The 18,885-nt window shown below is 39.0% G+C and overlaps 1 protein-coding gene across 1 annotated transcript in view; it reads right to left on the bottom strand.

The window, feature by feature from the left end:
• Positions 1-586: 586 nt before the first annotated feature.
• Positions 587-18,885, bottom strand: part of MEOX2 (mesenchyme homeobox 2) — a 70,291-nt gene continuing 51,992 nt past the window's right edge. The window contains exons 3-4 of the mRNA XM_084620343.1: positions 18,018-18,190; positions 587-1,905 (exon numbers count right to left, since the gene is read on the bottom strand). Coding sequence (XP_084476469.1) covers positions 1,681-1,905; positions 18,018-18,190 — 398 coding nt within the window. The 3' untranslated portion in view covers positions 587-1,680. The remainder of the gene's footprint in view (positions 1,906-18,017; positions 18,191-18,885) is intronic.

Raw genomic sequence — 18,885 nt, 5'->3', positions numbered from 1 at the left:
TGGAACTAGGCTGTTCTCAATGATGGCAGATGACAGAACAAGAAGCAAGGGTCTCAAGTTGCAGTGGGGGAGGTCTAGGTCGGATATTAGGAAACACTATTTCACTCAGAGGGTGGTGAAACACTGGAATGGGTTACCCTAGGGAAGTGGTGGAATCTCCATCCTTAGAGGTTTTTAAGACCCGGCTTGACAAAGCCTTGGCTGGGATGATTTAGTTGGTGTTGGTCCTGCTTTGAGCAGGGGATTGGACTAGATGACCTCTTGAGGTCTCTTCCAACCCTAATATTCTATGACAAAATATCCCTTTAATGTTTGCCTCAGATCTTGGAAAATGGTTTAATGTGTCCTTGTTGTTCTTGGCTGAAACCATCATTAGCTGAGGGTTGCTTTTTCCTGCTAAAGGAAGGAGTTTCCCAAATGGATCAAGATAGAAGGTTTATCCAAGATCAAGTTTAAGTTTGAAAACATAGATTTATGTTGCCCAAAGCAAAACACAGTTTAGAAGGAATCGTGAAGCTAGAGCTGCTTAGCACTTTTAAAGGAACACTTTCAAGTTTCCCATTAAATCACTATAGGCAGACCAGAATTATTTAAAAAGGATCATTTATTAAACATTTTTTCTTTACAAAGTACAATCAATGTTTTGTTAGATTTGATTTTTGGTGTTCGCCTGTATGTACACACAAGTCTGTAACGTGTCTTGAATTTACACTTGGGACATAGTATCAGAGTTATCATCATAATTTTGATTTCTACCAACATAAGCAGCCAACTCAACTTATCAGCTGGTTTTAAAATCAGAAGATGAAGAAACAATACTTCCGCTGAGTGCTTCCCAATATACTCAACAAGGATGTAGAAGTAACGTATACATTTTTAGGGGTGGGGTGGTGGAAATAAATTCTTAACACGAGTGGAACATGATGTTATTTCTGGCAGGTCACTGGACTATCCTTATGATCCTAAAAATCATTCTGGCAGTTATAAGATAAGAAGAATTGAGGAGCAAGGTAAGTTTAATAATACCCTATTAGCAGCAGTTGAGAGTAAATGCAACATAAGGTTTGTTTTGTCTGTGGTACAAGGACGTGCCCTATCAGACACTACAGTATTGTTCTTTACTTGAACACAAGTGTCTACATGTATTGTCTGTTTTTGGGACAACAAAACAAAAATAAAGAGACAAGAAGCCGTTTATCATCATGAGTGATTATTGCCATCAGCTAATATTAATGCATTACTAAAATTAGTGAAGACAGGAAAATGCTGTAAGATAAATATTTACAGAGTTAAAATAAGTTTCTTATCCACTAGACAGTGATTTTGTGGCACTGTGGTTTTTCTGAATATAACCTCTGTTGAAAGCAATGTAATTTTCAGTGCAAGCTAAAGCAAAAATACCTGCCCGCTGTCCATAAACATGACAAACAAATCTGGAATGTTCAAAGCAAGTTCATCTTCTGCTTCCCACTCTTGAGGCACCTCTAAGACATGGCACTTACTGTAAACCATCTAAAAAAAATCAAGAAAAGCAGACACAATAAGCTTGAATTTTTAATAACCATTTTTTTTTAAAAAATCACTGCCAGAGTCACTTGCATAAGTAAACGATGCCCGGGGAAGGCGTGCCATCATAGCATTTCTTTCCTGAGAACGGAGCTGGGATCCTCTCTTTGTGTATCATAAGTGTGCGTGCTCAGAGCTGTGATCACTATCATGGCTGTCATCGTTCGCTAGTGAGTCCCCCGTGTGCTGGAGGCCGGCTGCACCAATTCCAGAAAGCTCTGAGGGAAGCAGTGTGCCCTTTTTCACATTCACTAGTTCCTTTTCCCGGGCTGCTGCCCCTTGCTGGCCCCCTTTTACCCGCTTCCATTTCATTCGTCTGTTCTGGAACCAAACTTTTACCTTAAAAATAAGAACAAAGACATGGTCACTGAGAGCTAATGATGTTATCTGTAACACTAAAATAATAGCATCATGTGTTATTTGTGTAGCACCCGACAGGATGCTAGTTTCTTTACAGAACAAATACAAAAGCAACTTGCCTTCTCCAATGAGCTGAGAGTCTAATTTTAGACATGAAGTAAAACGTGAGGGTAAGGAACAATAGGGGAAGGAATTGGACAGTGAATTCTCAAACTGTGGGTTGTGACCCCATTTTAATTGGGTCGCTAGGGCTGGTTTAGACTTGCTGTGGCTCGGATTGAAGCCCGAGCCCCGCCGCTGGGAGCCGAAGCCGAAGCCTGAGGGATTCAGCCCTCGGTTGCAGGGTTCAGGTTACAGGCCCCCTGGCTGGGGCTGAAGCCCTTGGGTTTCAGCTTTGACCCCTTCCCCACTCAGGGCAGTGGGGCTCAGGCTTTGGCTCTGGCTCCGCCACCCCAGGCGGTGAGAATCAGGCAGACTCAGGCTTTGGACCCCCCTCTGGGGTCGTGTAGTAATTTTTGTTGTCAGAAGGGGGTTGCGGTGCAATGAAGTTTGAGAACCCCTGGAACAGTCATAAGTTAATATGGTTACATGAAATACTTAGCACTACTACAGTGCCTTCCAGTGGAGGATCTCAAAGCTCCCTAGAGACATGTATACATTAACACTCTTGTGAGATAAATATCATCCCCATTTTACACATGAGGAAACTGAGGCCAGGGAAACGACATACACAAATTAATAGAGAGCTCAGAAAATAACCTCTCTCTTCTATGTTATTTACAGTTTTGTGCCTTAACACGGAACCACGCTTTTCCCTCCTATTTTTTTTACATCTTTTTCTAAGTATTTTTTCAGAATCTGCCAAGTACTTGGGAAAACGGACAATGAAACAAGAAATTTTCATTCAAAAACAAGAATATGGAAGAAGAAGAAACAACTGTACATTTTTTTTTTTTTACCGGTCACTTCCAATTTCAATGCCCCCTCTCAAGCCTTTCCCCGATGTATGCAAGGCCATGTTAGAAATTTTTTAATAGTAAATATTGATAATGACTTCCCTTTTTGGCTCACATACGTATTACTATAATCCCTGCTGTTAGCTTCCTTTTTGGTACAAGAGGATACTTGTCTCCTGCAAATCTGGTGTGCTACTAAGCACTGCAAACTGCAGGCAATCTACTTTTAAAATTGCCCACAGACTGAGAGAGACATGAGAACTCTTATCCATATATCAGATCAGATCCTCCGTTGATTCTAAATCAGCATATGCCATTGACATTGAAAGTAAATTTATTTTATGAAAATGGAAGAAGAGGGAAAAAATAGTTATTTTAAAACCCTTAGAGTTACTGCTGTAATGGAGTGTCCCAAACGTATCTTTGGGTCTCTTTTAACATGAAAGTTCTACAGAAAATTCTACAACATGAGGTAACTTCTCACTTGGAAAGGAAGTGAGAGCTTGGAATGCTGATGTCTCCTCTGCAGTGATAAGTGGAATATATTTTAGAGCTTTGAAAGTAATGCCAAGGAGTTGTCACAGCAGGACACATTGTACAACATCAGTAATAGAGCCACAAATGGATGTTTTGAGGAATTTATGTTGTATGTCCAGGAAATCTTACAGGCTTTAGCCTTTAACATTATTTTGAATGATACATTAGAATTGTACAGCAACAGAATTGATGTTTAAAGTCACATTTTTTTCTATTTATTTACTGTACTCACGGTGTTGTGTTAAAACTAATCTGAGCTCTTAAAGCCAATCAGTTGGGAATACAGCAAAATTATTCTAGGTTGGTTAACAGCTCCAAATCCATGCACATCCTTTCCTTTAGGCTACTCATCAAAGGCAAAAGAATCTGGCTAGTAAAGTCAAATGAGTGTAAAGGGAAGGTATTTATGACTGGCTGCTATGATGTTGGGAATTATCATGGAAGTCTCTGATATATGGCCTGAGTATGAAAGCAGTGTCTTCATAAAAACACAATATTTGTACTGTACTTACAGCTCTTTATGGGAAGTTACAGATGTCATTTTTTTACAGTGAAGTTCCCCTTGTGAAAGACACTACAGCACTGGTGCCAAACACTGTAATAAACCTGTAGCATTTGGAGCTATGGAGCTGATCCAAAGCTCACTTAAGTCAATGGGAATCTTCCCACTGAGATATAAAAAAGATGCTCTCAGGATATTTTTGCAGCTCTAAGAGATCAATAAATATGCTATAGTGTCAAAAGTGTATCACAGTATTCAACTTGTTTTGCAGAAACCACTCTTTGCATAATGTCTTATCTATCTGCTTTGGGCAAAATCATTTACTATCCTGCACAGTTCAGGCTGTATGTGTGTAAAAAATTGTTGCAAGTAGACCATTGCATTGCCCTTTTCAAAATCCTAGTACTATTTGGGAGGCCCAAAGCTCTAGGGGCAAAATAATCAGTGAAGCTGATGGTTCGACTAGACCCCCCCCCCCAGCTACTCTTGCAAGCATGCGGAGATCAGGAGCAGTCATTAAGTGAGTGGAGGGGGAAAATGTGTGTGAGCAGATTGTTCCTTTTCAATCGTCAGGAGTGTGGGGAGCATATTGCCACTAACTTTCCACCACCCATGATGTTCCTCTGCCTGAAGTAGTTTTAGTAGTATGCATGGAACCAGGATTTGGCCCTTAGCACCAATGAAGATATTGTAAACATAGCTAGTGATAAAGAGCAGGTAAAGGAATACTTAGAATGACTTGATCCATACCAGATCATAAGCACTCACAAAATTAAACTTCTGGAGCCACCGACAATTCTTTTTAAATGAAGAGTGATTGAAAACTTGGAAAGAATCAGAAGACTGAAGAAAAGCAAGTGAAGAACTAAACCTATCTTCAGAAAATAAATGAGAGTGATCCTGGCAACTGTGACTCCACAAGTTTAACTTCCATTGCTAACATCCCAGGACATATATTAAGAGGAAAGAACACTTAGGATTGTCAATTTAGAAGAAAACATACAAGAGAGATTTTGTATAATAAAATCAGTCTGTGAAAATTAATTCAAATAGATTTGGATATTAATACAGTCATGTAAACTTAAAATGGGCAGAAGCAGTATAAAATAAACTAAGGTACTAATAAACAGCCATATATCAAGCTGGGAGCAGGTGTCTAATAGGGTAGCACAAAGTGTTAGCTCTTGTCTTCTTTAATATCCCCAATAATGTTTTGGCAGAGCAAGAAACCGCCACATTAACAAGAATCAAAGATGAGTGGGAGGTGTTGGGAAAACCACTAACAACAGAAAAATGCAAACAGATTTAGAGGTTGGAGATACGTGCAGGCTATAAATAAATGAAACTGAACTTGGAAATACTCCAGCTAATACATCTGGGGAAAAACACTTCACAACATAGAAACATGGGAAGAAGTAATGCTGAAAGAGACCTAGGAGTGATAGTAGACAGCAAATTAGAGATGAGGTTGTCATAGGATGTAGCAGTTAAGAAAAAAAAAAGCATAGATAGTGACATGGTTGCCTACGTAGAGAAATTATAGCCCTGTTCTGTCAGGCTTTGGTGTTCCTGCACTTGGGATAATGCATTCATATTGGGGCACTTTGTTTTCAGAAGAACATAGAAATTTGAAGCTGTTTACAGACATTCACCAATCAGTGATAAGGAGCGTGGAGAGACTGATTTATGAAAATAGATTAAAAAGAGCCAGATAGATACTGCTTGGCTAAACAATGACTTGGAGTAGGCCGAGAGGGGAGCACACACATATAACATTCTACAAACATTTGAAGCCTATTCACACCAAGATATGAGATAAATTATTTAGGACAGTATGAGAAAGTATAACTAGGAATAAGATGATGAAATTAAGAAAGGTTGAATAGCTGTGACATCTAAGCTAAGTGGTGGAGAGCCCTGTCTCGTGGGGAACGAAAACTTGACTGGACAAACCTTTTGTAAATGTACTATAGGGAGCTATCCTGCATTGTCAGGAAACAGACTGGGTAACCCTAATGGTTCTTTATTTTCTCTAATTTCTATGACTGTGTTAGAATTTTATTATGAAAGTGAAGGGGAAAACAATGGAAAGACAAATACCTTCAAACATAATAGGACCTAATTCGGAGGTTGTGTTTAAGTTGAGGTGTAAATTGGTAAGTGGCTGTAAGACTAAGGAAATAAATATGCCTGAGGGAGTCTTCATTGGTGTAACATACACATACACAGGACTGGAAAAGTGCAAATTAAACCAATTGAGACTTCCCTCTTCATCTGCCTTAGGGCAAAATTCAGAGTTGATGTATAAAGTCATGTAAATTGCCCCTACTCCTTACATTCAGTTAGTTTCCCTTAGACCTACTTTATATCTGTTCCAGCAGTGTGTAAAAAGAGGCTAAGAAGCTGCAATTTAACACCAAGCAGCTGGAAGAAAGTGGAAGTTGAAGTACAATTGAGGCAATGTAATTACACCTCTTCTTCAAGCTTCTCAACTGCATGAGATCAGGCCCAATTCTGATCTGGACTGTTGACTTCCATGGGAGACCACTAGGCCCAATAACTAGTGAACACTAGCAAGTGGGACAGCAAAAAGTCTATTCACCATTTATATCCGATGTAATCCCTCAAAATGCAGTTTAAGTAGTGCTGGCCCTCTTTACAGGGGTGAATTTAATCCCCAGTGCTCCTGTGAGGTGAGTATGTATTACTTGCTCCATTTTACAGGCCGAGTTTAACATCTGGTGCCAAATCTCTACTATTTAAGGCAGTCAGCTTAAAAAAAAGACAGATTTGTAACTATTTAGAACTGCAATAACTGTGTTAATGGTTCATTAATGATGATAATAAATAATCTGCGTCTCTGAGGCAAAGTTACCTTGTTAAATGATTAACCCAGATAACTTCAAATGTAGAAATATTTTTCTTGTTTGGTAAAAACTAGTAAAATATATATGCTAAAAACGAAGTGTAATGAGATACAGAACTAAAAATAATTGCAATTCATTTTGATTTTAATTTTCTCAATCTACTTACTACACGAAGTGCCATTAATCTTACTTGCTCTGCTAAATGAGAGAACACTTTATAACTGAAGACATTCAGACACAGAAAATACGTATAGTATTGAAAGGCCTTTAGGACCTGATCCAAAGCTCAGTGATGGCGATGAAAGTCTTTCCATTGACTTCAACAGGTTATAGCTCAGGCCTTTAATGCTCATGTGCTAATAATAATATGAGAAGGGCTTTTCACACGCTATTTCCTCTAGAGATCAGATTCAGATATCTGAAATCTGAACTTCCTTTGGATTTTGTGAACAGTAAATAATGGGAGGGAAATAGGTACTGATACATGATCCAGCTACATTTTAGTACTAGGCAGGAAGTGTGAAGAATTTTGAGTGTCAATTCATTGTAATTCACGGAAGCCAACGCTTTTCAAACATACAGCACCTTTGAAAGTGTTAAGTGTCTTGCTTGAAATGTCATACTGGGTATACTGAAAAGGAAGGGGGATGCAGGCAGCCAGAGCAAGTTGAAGTAAACCTTGTGGGGGGGGGGGGGAAGGGATGAGGGAACTGGATAGAACTACAGCAATTTAAAGCTACAGCATTCAGTCTGTATGTTTGAAATAGCCTATTAAGTGCAGTGTGTCCAAATATAATTATTAATACCTACTATTGTGAAGCTTGATCCTATAGGTTGCTGAGTATTCCTGTGAGGTGCACTCAACTCCCAGTGACTTTAGAGGGAGTTGAGGATAATTAGTACCACCCAGGAATATGTGCTTAAAAATATAAGACAAGATATTTTATGTGTACTTTTCCCCCTCTCTATCTTTCTCTATATATAATATAACTGCAAACAACACACACACTGTATATAGCTCAATTTAATGTGTAGAGTATATATATAGGGAATGAAGGGAAGGGAAATGAAGGGCTATGTTATAGCAGCCATTACAGCATTAGCAACTATTTCTAAATCAGCAATTATGGGGTGGTCTATTAGGCACATCTGCTCATTGGCATGAAAGTCTTTCCATTAGTCGACAAGTTGTTTAGCATTTACGTCTCCCAGACTGATGATTAAGCTGTTGCTTAAATAGGTTGAGGACCATATGACCGTGTGTTGAGCATCTCCTTGGGAGCAGACACCAAAAAGAAATGTTTTGCTATGGCTGATTTATTTTAAGGAATACTCCACAGTAATCAGGGGGCAGGATGCAATATGAAGGGCTGGAAATTGATTTATTGTTTCAGTGGTGTAGCACTATTGTTAATAGCAAATACTTGTGAAAGGCCAGAGTTTTACCTACTACCAAAGGGCCAAATTCTCTGCTGTCTTCCACCCATACAACCTCAATAGGATCATGTGATGTGAAACCGGTATGGCTTTTAGGCCCCAGTTCAGCAAAGCATTTGAACATATGCTTAAGACCACCCCTATTCAGCAAAGCATTTCAGTGTATGCTTAACTTTAAGCAAGGGCCTAAATTCTATTGACATCAATAGGTCTTAAGCACATCCTTAAATGCTTTGCTCAATCAGGATGGATGGCTAAACTGGGACTTAAGCCTTCTGTGTTGACACAGAAAAGTCTAACTGATGGCCGTTTCCTTCAAAAATGAACTTTGCAGAAAAATAATATTTTATCTTAGTTTCTGAAAAATAGTATGTGACTCTGCCTGTGATTAAACTGTATGACTTTCTTACCTGCACTCAACCCATTCATAGGTCTCCAGCAAATAGCCACTTTTTCTTTTAAAACAAACAAACAAAAAAACTAGCTTCTCACTGGGATGCCCAACCCTGCTAGGTGCCAAAATAGTGGATTTTAAAGTTGTGACATTTTTATTTATAGAAAAGCTATTCTGAATCTGTCTAAAATATGTTAGTTAGGATTTTTCCTTTCCATCAAAGTCTTGCACAGTTAGACTCATGGTAGCTAAGGCTTTACTGGTGCAGGGACATGGAAAGTAGTCACACTATAAAAAAGTTAAACACAGGTTTCTGCAAAATATGTGACGTATACAAACTACATGATAAGTGAGCTAAAGGTTTTACTGGCATTGGTTTGAGATGACCTGCGTAACTTGTGAATGACTTTAAGACTCATGAGTAATGCACCCATCCCAAACTCATACCAATAAAACCATTATGCCACACTGCCCCATCATTTCTTGTACACATGCAATACAAATGCACATCTCTCAGAGCCCCAAATTCTGTGTGAAGCATTATACCTAACTTATGTAGCAAGAACTCCAGACTTAGATAGTATAGTCCTTTCTCCTGTCATTAGCCCTCTCTGTATCCCTTCTATTTATTTATTTTGATGGTAAATTCAGTTTATTTTACACTTTAGATTTTTGTACTGAATATTCATAAGTGCATAGCAGCAACTGTTGAGAAAAAGCTGGAGGTTTTGGCAGATGGATAATGGACAGGTGGGACTTTTGGCACCCAGGAAAGCGTGGGAGATGGCTTTGGTTTTTGTTACTCAAAGGCAGCTTTGGGTACCGGAAAGCTGATGCATTCTGCTCCTTCTCTCCTACATTTGGGCAGGGGTGGAGGGGACTTAACATTTCAGAGGACGGCAGTGATTTAACTACTTCATTGCCAATGCCAGAAATCCTTGACAGCAACCATCAACCCCGCTACGCTCCACCCTGATAAATGCCACTTCATCCAACTATGATCTTCAACATTTAATTTCATAGCTTTTCATAGCTAAAATGATCATCAGTGAAATAGTTAATCTTGACTTTTTAAAATGTCCTAGTTCGACTTTAGCGTTACCCCACACTGAACAGAATGGGGTCGTTCATGCGCTATTGTTTGCATTCACAGGCAGACGTTGCGGTGTGGGTTTTACATTGAGTTCCTTTTTTGTTGTTTGTAATCTTGGGGGTGTTCGCTGCGGGTGTTGCCACAAGGCAGCTTTGTGCTCTCCCTGCCACCATGCATTTTCACAAGGGCCTGTCACGATCCAGTTCGTATAGTGTACTTCTGTATGTACAGTACAGTCACTGCACTATATCAGGATTTGCTACATTAGTTGAAGTTGCGAGTTTGGTTTTCTGAAGTTACTGCTGTTCAGACTAAGTAAAAATTGCTTACGCATAATCTGAAAAATCTGTTGGTGGGACAGAGTCATTTTAGACAATACGGCACTGATTCATCTTGCGCAGACATTTACACCTGTGTGGAGAAAGTGTACAATAAAGTGCTTCTACGGGTGTAAGTGGAGAATTCCAGTTTGCTAGCATTTCACAGCCAGTTAGCACAGATGAAAATGACTCATAAATGCAAGGCAATGGGGAATCAGGACTCAGGATTCTTGGAGGAATATGCTCACTTTGCTCTATGATGACAGTTTAGTACTAAAGGAGGGAAGTGCCAAGGAACCTGACAACTCTGCAGACCTCTTAGGCTCCACAGCTTGGGAAGCCTTCGCATAGGCCACGAAGGAAAAACCCTAATTTCCGTTCAGTTTAACTGTCTCCACAGCTCATTCCTTCAAAACTGGAGGAATTTTCTTGACTTTCAAAGCAGGCCAATCTTGTATCTTTGATAGTAAATTGGCTGCAGAGTCAACATCCAGTCTTTTACAGCTGGCGTGGCTCAGAAAGCTGCAGCTATTTTCAGCTGGACCAGGCCCAAAGAATACAAATGACCATCTAAATGGATGCTACATTTTATAAGTACCTAGCATAACAAATAGCTCTTTTCCTCCATATATAGCCACTAGGATCCATAAGTGAATCTCCAAAGATACTTAAAACAAAAAGTTTCAGAAATGTGTTGTTTCAGTTTTTGTTCTGTTTGATTTTTAGACTGACAAAACGTGTCACTTTTCTTAGAACTCAACTGTGATGTTAAGTCATCACTTTCCAAAGGTGCAGTACAGAGCAATCACCTCTCCAGCTGGAACTTCTAGGGAAAGTAGCTTCTATGCCAACCTCAAAAAAAAAAAAAAGTACAGTTTGTGCTTCCTTTTGGTCCTGGCCAAGTCTACTGAGAGGCGCGGGATTATGTGGGAGGACACCCACGGGCCTACCTCTTCCCCAACACCTTTGCACAAAGCTAGCTTTAACAGAAGCATTGGCTGAACAATCCTTGAATTTTGGGCCAAATCGCATCATAAGCTGACTGGCACAGGCAGACCACTCTGCTTGCCCAGAACCCCACTGAAGGTAATTGGTCTCCGCGCAGATGTAAGGGTCTGTCCATGGCTAGCAGTTGGAACCTTGAGCTCCACTGAAGCACTGGAATTTTTGAAAATAAGGTCTCCCATTGTGAATGAATTATAACCAGTAACTCCACTCCCAATTTATATAGCAAAAGTAAATTCATCATTTGAAGTTTCACCATAAACTTTTGTTTAAAAAGTAAATAATTACTCGAGTCAAAATTATGTATTAAATTACCCATTAGATATATTTTAGGTTTCCAGGAGCATTTCTTTCTACAGAAGAAAGAAATTATGGAATTACTGTAGCAATGCTCTTCTGTAATTATTTTACAGACAAACATAAAAGTATCACTAGATTTTATTTTATTTTAAGGGTATTATTTTAAATAAAACAAACAATCCAGAGGAATGCAGGCCAACCCCATCCCTAGGCTTCAGAGCCCAGGCTCCAGCCCAAGTCGTAATGTCTATGCAGCTATCCATAGTGCCATAGCACAAGCCCCGCAAGCCCAAGTCTGCTGACCTGGGCACGGAGACTCGCTGCCGTGGGCTGCTGCTCACCACACAGACTCAAATTTTATAGCATATGTGGACATTGCTGAATAAGTGGAAGTATGGAATGAGCATTTGACTTTCAGACAAGATTCGACAATACGGTATATGAGACTGATATTGATGAACTATGTTAAGGTGGTCCGTACTCCAGCAAATCAACACTGACTTTGTTTAGAAAGGTTGTTTGGTTTGAGTAAGGATTGCAGGATCCCACACTCAGTCTTGAGATGCTGAAAAGGATTTTAACCAAGTATAAATAGCCATTTGTTACTACGAAGTGAGGTGACCTTTGTTTGGAGGACACCACTGTAATGGGGATTTTCTATTATTGTTTATTATTTGTATTGCAGAAGCACACAATAAAAAAGCACGAATCAGGACGACAGCCCCACTGTGCTAGATACTGTACATATACTGCCTCCATTTATATGATAATGCATTGTTTGCCTACCTTTCCTGTAGAATTAAACATTAAAAAGGCACCTCTTTTGACATTCCTATTTATCTACTCATGGAACTACTGGCACCACTTCATAAATTGACAGACTAAAGACTTTCATTAGGTAGAACTCAGACAAGAGAGCATAAAGCCCTTCTTTATTTTAACAAACTGTTTTCCTCATCACCTACCAAGAAACACTGATTCTGGGTATTTTCTAAGTGATTGATGGATTTTGGGCAGATATTGGGACTTAAGGTTAACTAGCAAAAAATAAGCCCTCCTCAGTGGAATTTAATCGGACTAGGTGGGATTTTCCATTTACATTGGCAAATAGAAGCATTACGTATTTGAACTGTTTATTCCGGTAACCTTAGCTAGCTTGAAGAACTGCAACGTTGCTCCTTTGATTAGCTCTGTGCAAAAAAAGATCTTGTGAGGTGGAAAGATCTCCCACTCTTTCTATATTTGGCAGGATCGACCCTATAAAAATGTCCATTTTGCCACACCTCTTATACCCCACTGCAGCTGCTTCCTCTCCTCATCCCACAGTGAGACTTTAAAAAATTTGGATGGTGCCTTCTCCAAGTTTATCTGGATGGACAAAAAAGCCAAGAATGTGCTTGTCAAGGTTACAAATATCTAGGGACCTAAGAGATTTTTATACTAACTGGCTCTTCAGAATACATAGAGGCCTGCCAGCTGAAAATTATTAACTGCTGGCTGAGTAGGGAGTGGGAGTGCACTCTATAGGCGATGGAGCAGCAATTATAGGCACCTATATTGATGGAATTTTTACAGTGTGATAATAGAGCCACCATATGTGTTTTAAATGCTCTTGAAGTGCACTCTTAATATCTGGGACTTTGAGATGTCGAAGTAATTTTCTTTGATACTCCTCTCTTGAAACCCTCAATGATATTTATTTTTTGTTAGGGTGCCATACAAATCACGCTCACTCCTGTTCCATGTTGACATTCTGAATAACATAGCCTAACATGCAAATAACAAAAATCAGGACTTGGCTCCTTCACACATTATTTTTTTTTCTGAACATGTCCTTCCACCAGGAATTTATATTTGTGCTGACCTTAGAAGTTGTTTGGAAATTCAATTTGAGCCTTGCTTTGATGCTAGTAGGAAACTTGGCCACTCTTACATGGGCTTTTAAATACAGTAAAACATATGTTTTTCTATTGTTTGTTTTAAGTGCCAGAAAGGTAATTATGAAGTGTTGGGTGCTGATGTCCTGTTTAAGATGTAACGTATGGTAGAAATTATCATCATAGTCAAGAGGAAGATTGAGCTTTCCTAAGATAATGGGCCCCATGATTTATCTCACATCTGCCACATCTTGGGAACTAACTGAAAGAGGTAACTTTAGGATGACTGACAATATCTTTCCGCTGTTTATTTTTGCCTCTCTGACGCTGTACAATAATTTGATGTTTGCTTTTTTACTGAATCTTAGTAAAAACAACATATGTAAAGTAATTAATTCCATCAGTGGTTAATTCTGTTCACAAACATAATTTCTTGGTGGAGATGTTTAATACATCTAATACCCTCTGCTTTTTTTTCTTTGCTGCATTATCCAACATTAACATTTGATTGTCCATTTGCACACAGAATGTCATTCCCCCAAGGTCTGAAGACCTTTCAGATATAGATGGGTGTACAGCTGGGGTTGGCATAGGTGTTATAACCCACATCTTAACCTAGTCAGAGAGAGTGACTACCACATGTTGAACACCATTCTCCAGGGAAAATAGCCTTTGGCAGAAGTTTTGGAAAATGATAGTATATGCCACAAATGCCAATGTGACCAGCACAGTCACATCGTTCTCAGAAGTACTGCTCTATGCAGAGATTACTTCTGGAAACCAGGCCAAATGAGCTGGGCTACATGAGAATGTCTATCTTTTTATTTAGATTGTAGTCCTTTCTCTGAACAGCTTATTTCCTAGTGTGTGTGTAAAGCACCCAGTACAACAGGCCCCTGATCTCAGTTGGAACTACTAGGTGCTACTGAGGTAATAATAACAACAACAACAATATGCTAGTGTGTGGATGCTGGTATGGTGTTAACATTCATTCAGTTAGCAATGGAATGGAATGTATTTAAGAATATTCTGATTCTGCACTGAAGAAATGAATGTTGATCTCACAGCAGTGTAATCCTGGAGTACGTTTGCTGAAGTCAGTGGAGCTGCAGTGATGTAAAACTAGTATGAGGGGAGAATCACGACTGTTGACTCCCTGAATTGCACTCTTGGAGGCTTTCATACAGTTTAGAAGTAGAAAGCCTGATTCTGGTCTTATTCACACCAGTTTTACACCAGGGTAATTCACCTGATTTCCATGAAGATGTCCCCAGTTTACAACAGTGGCAGTGACAGCAAAATTTGCCCCAATATAAGCAATTTTCAGAAAGCAAATGGATACTGGAATGTGCTGCTAGGTTTTCATTCCCTTGCCAATCATCTTTTTGTTGTGGACAACAGAGGACATCTTCAGTGCAGTATACGGCCCCCTCTTTCTTTCTGACTGAAAGGCATAAAGCTACAAGTCACGGTGCTGCTGTGTAAGTATTTCATGCAGAACCTTTAAAAGCTTTCCCTTCCTGATTGAAACTATCCAGGCCTTTGTGCTAGAATGCTAGGGAAGCACCAGCATTCCCAGCAGCCCAGGTGCCACATGTGATTAACAAGAAGGGTTATGCTCAGATGTTATGTGGATGGGTTCATTATAATTACTGAGAGGTGATCACAAGTATCAATGCCTAGCACTGACATTACACATCTGCTAAAAAGTATCCCCTCACATTCCTCTCCATGACTGTGTAGCAAAGGAAGTCTGAGGTTTTAATTTGACCTAGCAGTCTCAGAAGACTGCTTTTTCTCCCAATGAACTTCCAAAGACATATGTTCATATCTAGCTATCGCTGTACAGTATGTTGAAATAAAAACTTAATTTCCTTTGGAACACAGAATCATCTCATCATATGGTTTTGTCACACCACCCTATAATGCTGGGCTAATTCCACTGCTGTTGTAAGTAGGCACAACTTAATTGAAATCAGTTGGTTTACCCCACCAGTGGCGAACCAGTTAAAGGTCATCGTGGATTATTATTCAATATTTTATTTGTTGTTACTTATGAGGAAAAATCCATGTAGCACTGTAACTCAGTGTACATGCTTAGGCCATGTCTACACTAAAAAGTTAGGTCAACACAACTATGTCACTCATGGGTTTGAAAAATCCAAGCCTGACCCAGAAGAGGAATAGGTGCAGGCTCCAACCTCAGGACATCTACCTCCAACTATGTCCAGCACAGAACAAGAGGGAGGGGAGTTGGCACAATATTTTTTTCTGTTTAGCCAGGATCTACACATACCATTTTAAACTGTATTGACCATTAAGAAAAACCATACACCTATTTTTGTAATTACTTATTTCCATTTTCCAGCTGATAATAGCAATTATGAACTCAGCTCAGGCTACTTCCTGGGGATTAGTTACTAGCTGAGATTTCTCCCATCTGACCATTAATCCTCAGGAAACACCCTGCATAAATACACTGACATTTGTTTCATACTATTCTATGGAATCCAGCTATGATTTTTAATGTCAAGACATTCAAGTAGAATTCAGATTTAGATTCCACTGATTCTTTCTGTGCAACCAACTCAGTATTCCTAGTCTCAATTAGTCCAGTCCCTGGCAGGATGAAAGGCGATTTCTTGTAAAATATATTCTTTTCAATTCCTAAAACATAAGTAATTAAGGAAAGTGGATAATGCTGGATCTTTGGATGATCACACACAAATTATGGATCTGTCAAAAGACAAGTAGGGAACACTTTGCTACAGTTCTTACTAAAGACTGTAACTGAAAATCAAGTCTTTTGAGTTCAATGGGTGTTTTGCTTGAGAAAGGATGGTAAGATTGAGACTTTAGAGATCAATATTCTTATTTATTTTTCCCCACCATAATAAATCTCCCTTTGCATTTGATACTAAAGGGCACAAGTGATAAATCTAACAAGCATATTTAAATAACAGAAAGTAACTCCACTGGAATGACAAAGGTTTTTTCAGTGTATGCTATTATATTTAGCAAAATTAATGCTATCTGGCATTATTATCTTCATGTTATAAACAAATTACTGCCTTCTAGCTGATGTGATGAAATAATAGGTATGCATAATAAAGACAGAGGTAAACTTAGAATGCCATTTTATGTACATGTCTTTGAAGCTCCCAACGAAAATCCTGTTTCATTTTCATGTGTGGGTCTGGAGCGGTACTATTTATAGAAAATGTAAATTAAGTTTTGAGTAACTGACCAGTCTTTATTAGCCTCTCATGTTTAGAGTTTCATGAAGCATGGTCTTATTTCTGAGCAGACCACCAGAATTAGTTAGCATGAATGTTACTGCATATTGTAAAATGTCTCTCTCATATTAATAACATCCCTATACCCACTGTCTAATGCATTCCAGCTAGAGATCATACATTTTGCATATGATCGGGTGAGCCTGCTAATACCTTTAGGTTCTTATACTGCATGCTATCTGAGTATCTATTGATTTTAATTTCAGATATAATTTAAGTTGTTCCTCAGGGGAGGAAGATTACAACAAACTCAGGTATGTAATCAGGCCAAGATGAAAGGCTTTCAACTAACAATATTGTTGTATGAAAGATTCTGGATGTTTCTGAAAATGTGCACATTTAAACATTAATGTGTTGAGCCTCAATTCTGCAAACACTTATGTGCATTCTTAACTAAAACACATGACTAATTCTACTGAAGTCAATGTGACTATGGACAAAAAAACGTTAAGTATGTGCTTAGGTGTTTGCAGAATGAGGGCTTGGAGAGCAGGAAACTGAGAAGAGTGATGAGAAATTCCATGGTCTCCTCCTACTTCACAGAGCAGGGTAAGATGACAGGATGGTAAAGGTCTATACTCTGTCCATTCTGGTGCTGCCACATTTGGAATTGCACTACTGGTAATGTGAGAATGGAAAATTTCCCCAAAAAATATTGGCAGAGATATAGCCAGAATGTGGTGAATAGTTGGGTAAACTTCCAGTTGAGTTGACAGAGATGAGCTTTAAAGCAAAAAGGGAATAACTAAATGAAGCTTTGTGTTTCAAAAGCACCTTTTGTGTATCAAAGCACCTTTTCTGGGAGTTCAGATGCAATTCCCCACTGATTCTGTTTCCTTCTTAACCTTCTCATCCCTGCCTCAGAGACTGACAATAAGGGGGTTTTGGTCTCTTTTAAACAATTTTTTAAAGTTTTTTTTTAAATGTCATTTTTTCTTTTTAACGAATAATTGTGTTAAAAGTGTGTAGCTTGAAGAGAGCAGAGTTGTCATCAAAACATTGCAGGTGTAAAAAGTCACACACTGCTTACTATGGTTCAAATGGAAGCCTTAGTTATGGTTTGGCCATTCTGTGATATCTTCCTAACAACTCTAGTAGATTGTTCTGTGATTTTTCACGATTCAGAGAGCAAATAGATGGTGGACAGCTGTCACAATGCCTGTAAATATTTAGCCACAAACCATTGCACAGAATGGAAGATTGGATGTATTTTAAATAGAGATGCATTGGGCAACCTGAAAACCCATTTATTCCATTCTGGCAGATAGACATTTAACGTCAATGAATCAAGTAGTGTGTTTCAATGGGTTAACTGAATTTATAAATATCTGTTTCACAGCAACACTATTATGCAGTATAAATGTGTCATTTTAGCATTATCTCTAATTTTTTTTTCCATTTTACACTTTAATATATCTATGGGTAAATCAAATGGGGAGAGCGACTGCTGCTGGTAGTTTTAAATATTAAAACAAACACTTCAAAATCTATTACTTTCCATCAGTACCTGTCTTTCAGTGAGGTCCAGATTTACTGCTATCTCATATCTCCTCAGCCTGGTCAGGTAGTTATGATGGGCAAACTCTGCTTCTAGCTCTCTGATTTGCTCCTTGGTAAAGGCTGTCCTTTCCTTCCTAGGCTTACTGTTGACCTCTGATTTGTAATTTCCTTCCTGGGAATCTGAAACAAAGGAGAGATAAAAGTGAAAGTTATGACAAGGGTTTGATTTATTAGGAACTAAACCCCACAGATTAAGGCTGTGCTCATCCTCTACGCGAGCACCTCAAAAACTTCCCTGCCCTGGAATAGCAGAAGCACACTAGCTTTGATACTAATGGACCCTCCACTGCCACAGAGCAGAGTAGCAGGCGTTTTCCCAAGAATCCTGAATGTAACTAAAGAACTAGCACTGAATCTTCTAGCTAGTGACCAACTGGATGGCATGTCAAGGGTTGGCTCTATTCTATTATTTCACTGACATGTCAAGCAAAGCTATCCCTATCAGAGGGCATACCTTCAATTTTATCCAATTACAGCTTTACAGAAATAAAATAAATAAGAGACGAACGTGTGAAATCCAGTCAAAAGCATGACGATGAAATGGATGAGCACCGGCTGCAGAATCATAAGGTGCTTCCCCCTAGCATGCCGAGAAGTAGACATTCCATAAACCCCCAAACTTTTAGACACGCAATAGAAAGTAGTGCTGCCACCATAGCCCATACCCTAAACTATTCTTGCTGAAGATGCAGGGAAATTATCTCTGCCATGATCACAACAGTGAAAATCCTCTCACAACCCTCATAGTTTCAGTTACTCTCACAGAAAAATATCAGGGGTCTGATGCAAAGCTACTAAGTCAATGAGTCTTTCTA

The sequence above is a fragment of the Lepidochelys olivacea genome (assembly GCF_965140295.1).
Source record: "Lepidochelys olivacea isolate rLepOli2 genome assembly, chromosome: 2".
NCBI classification, from domain to species: Eukaryota; Metazoa; Chordata; order Testudines; family Cheloniidae; genus Lepidochelys; species Lepidochelys olivacea.
Note: the sequence above shows the minus strand (reverse complement) of the source record. Positions and strands in the feature narration are given on the sequence as shown.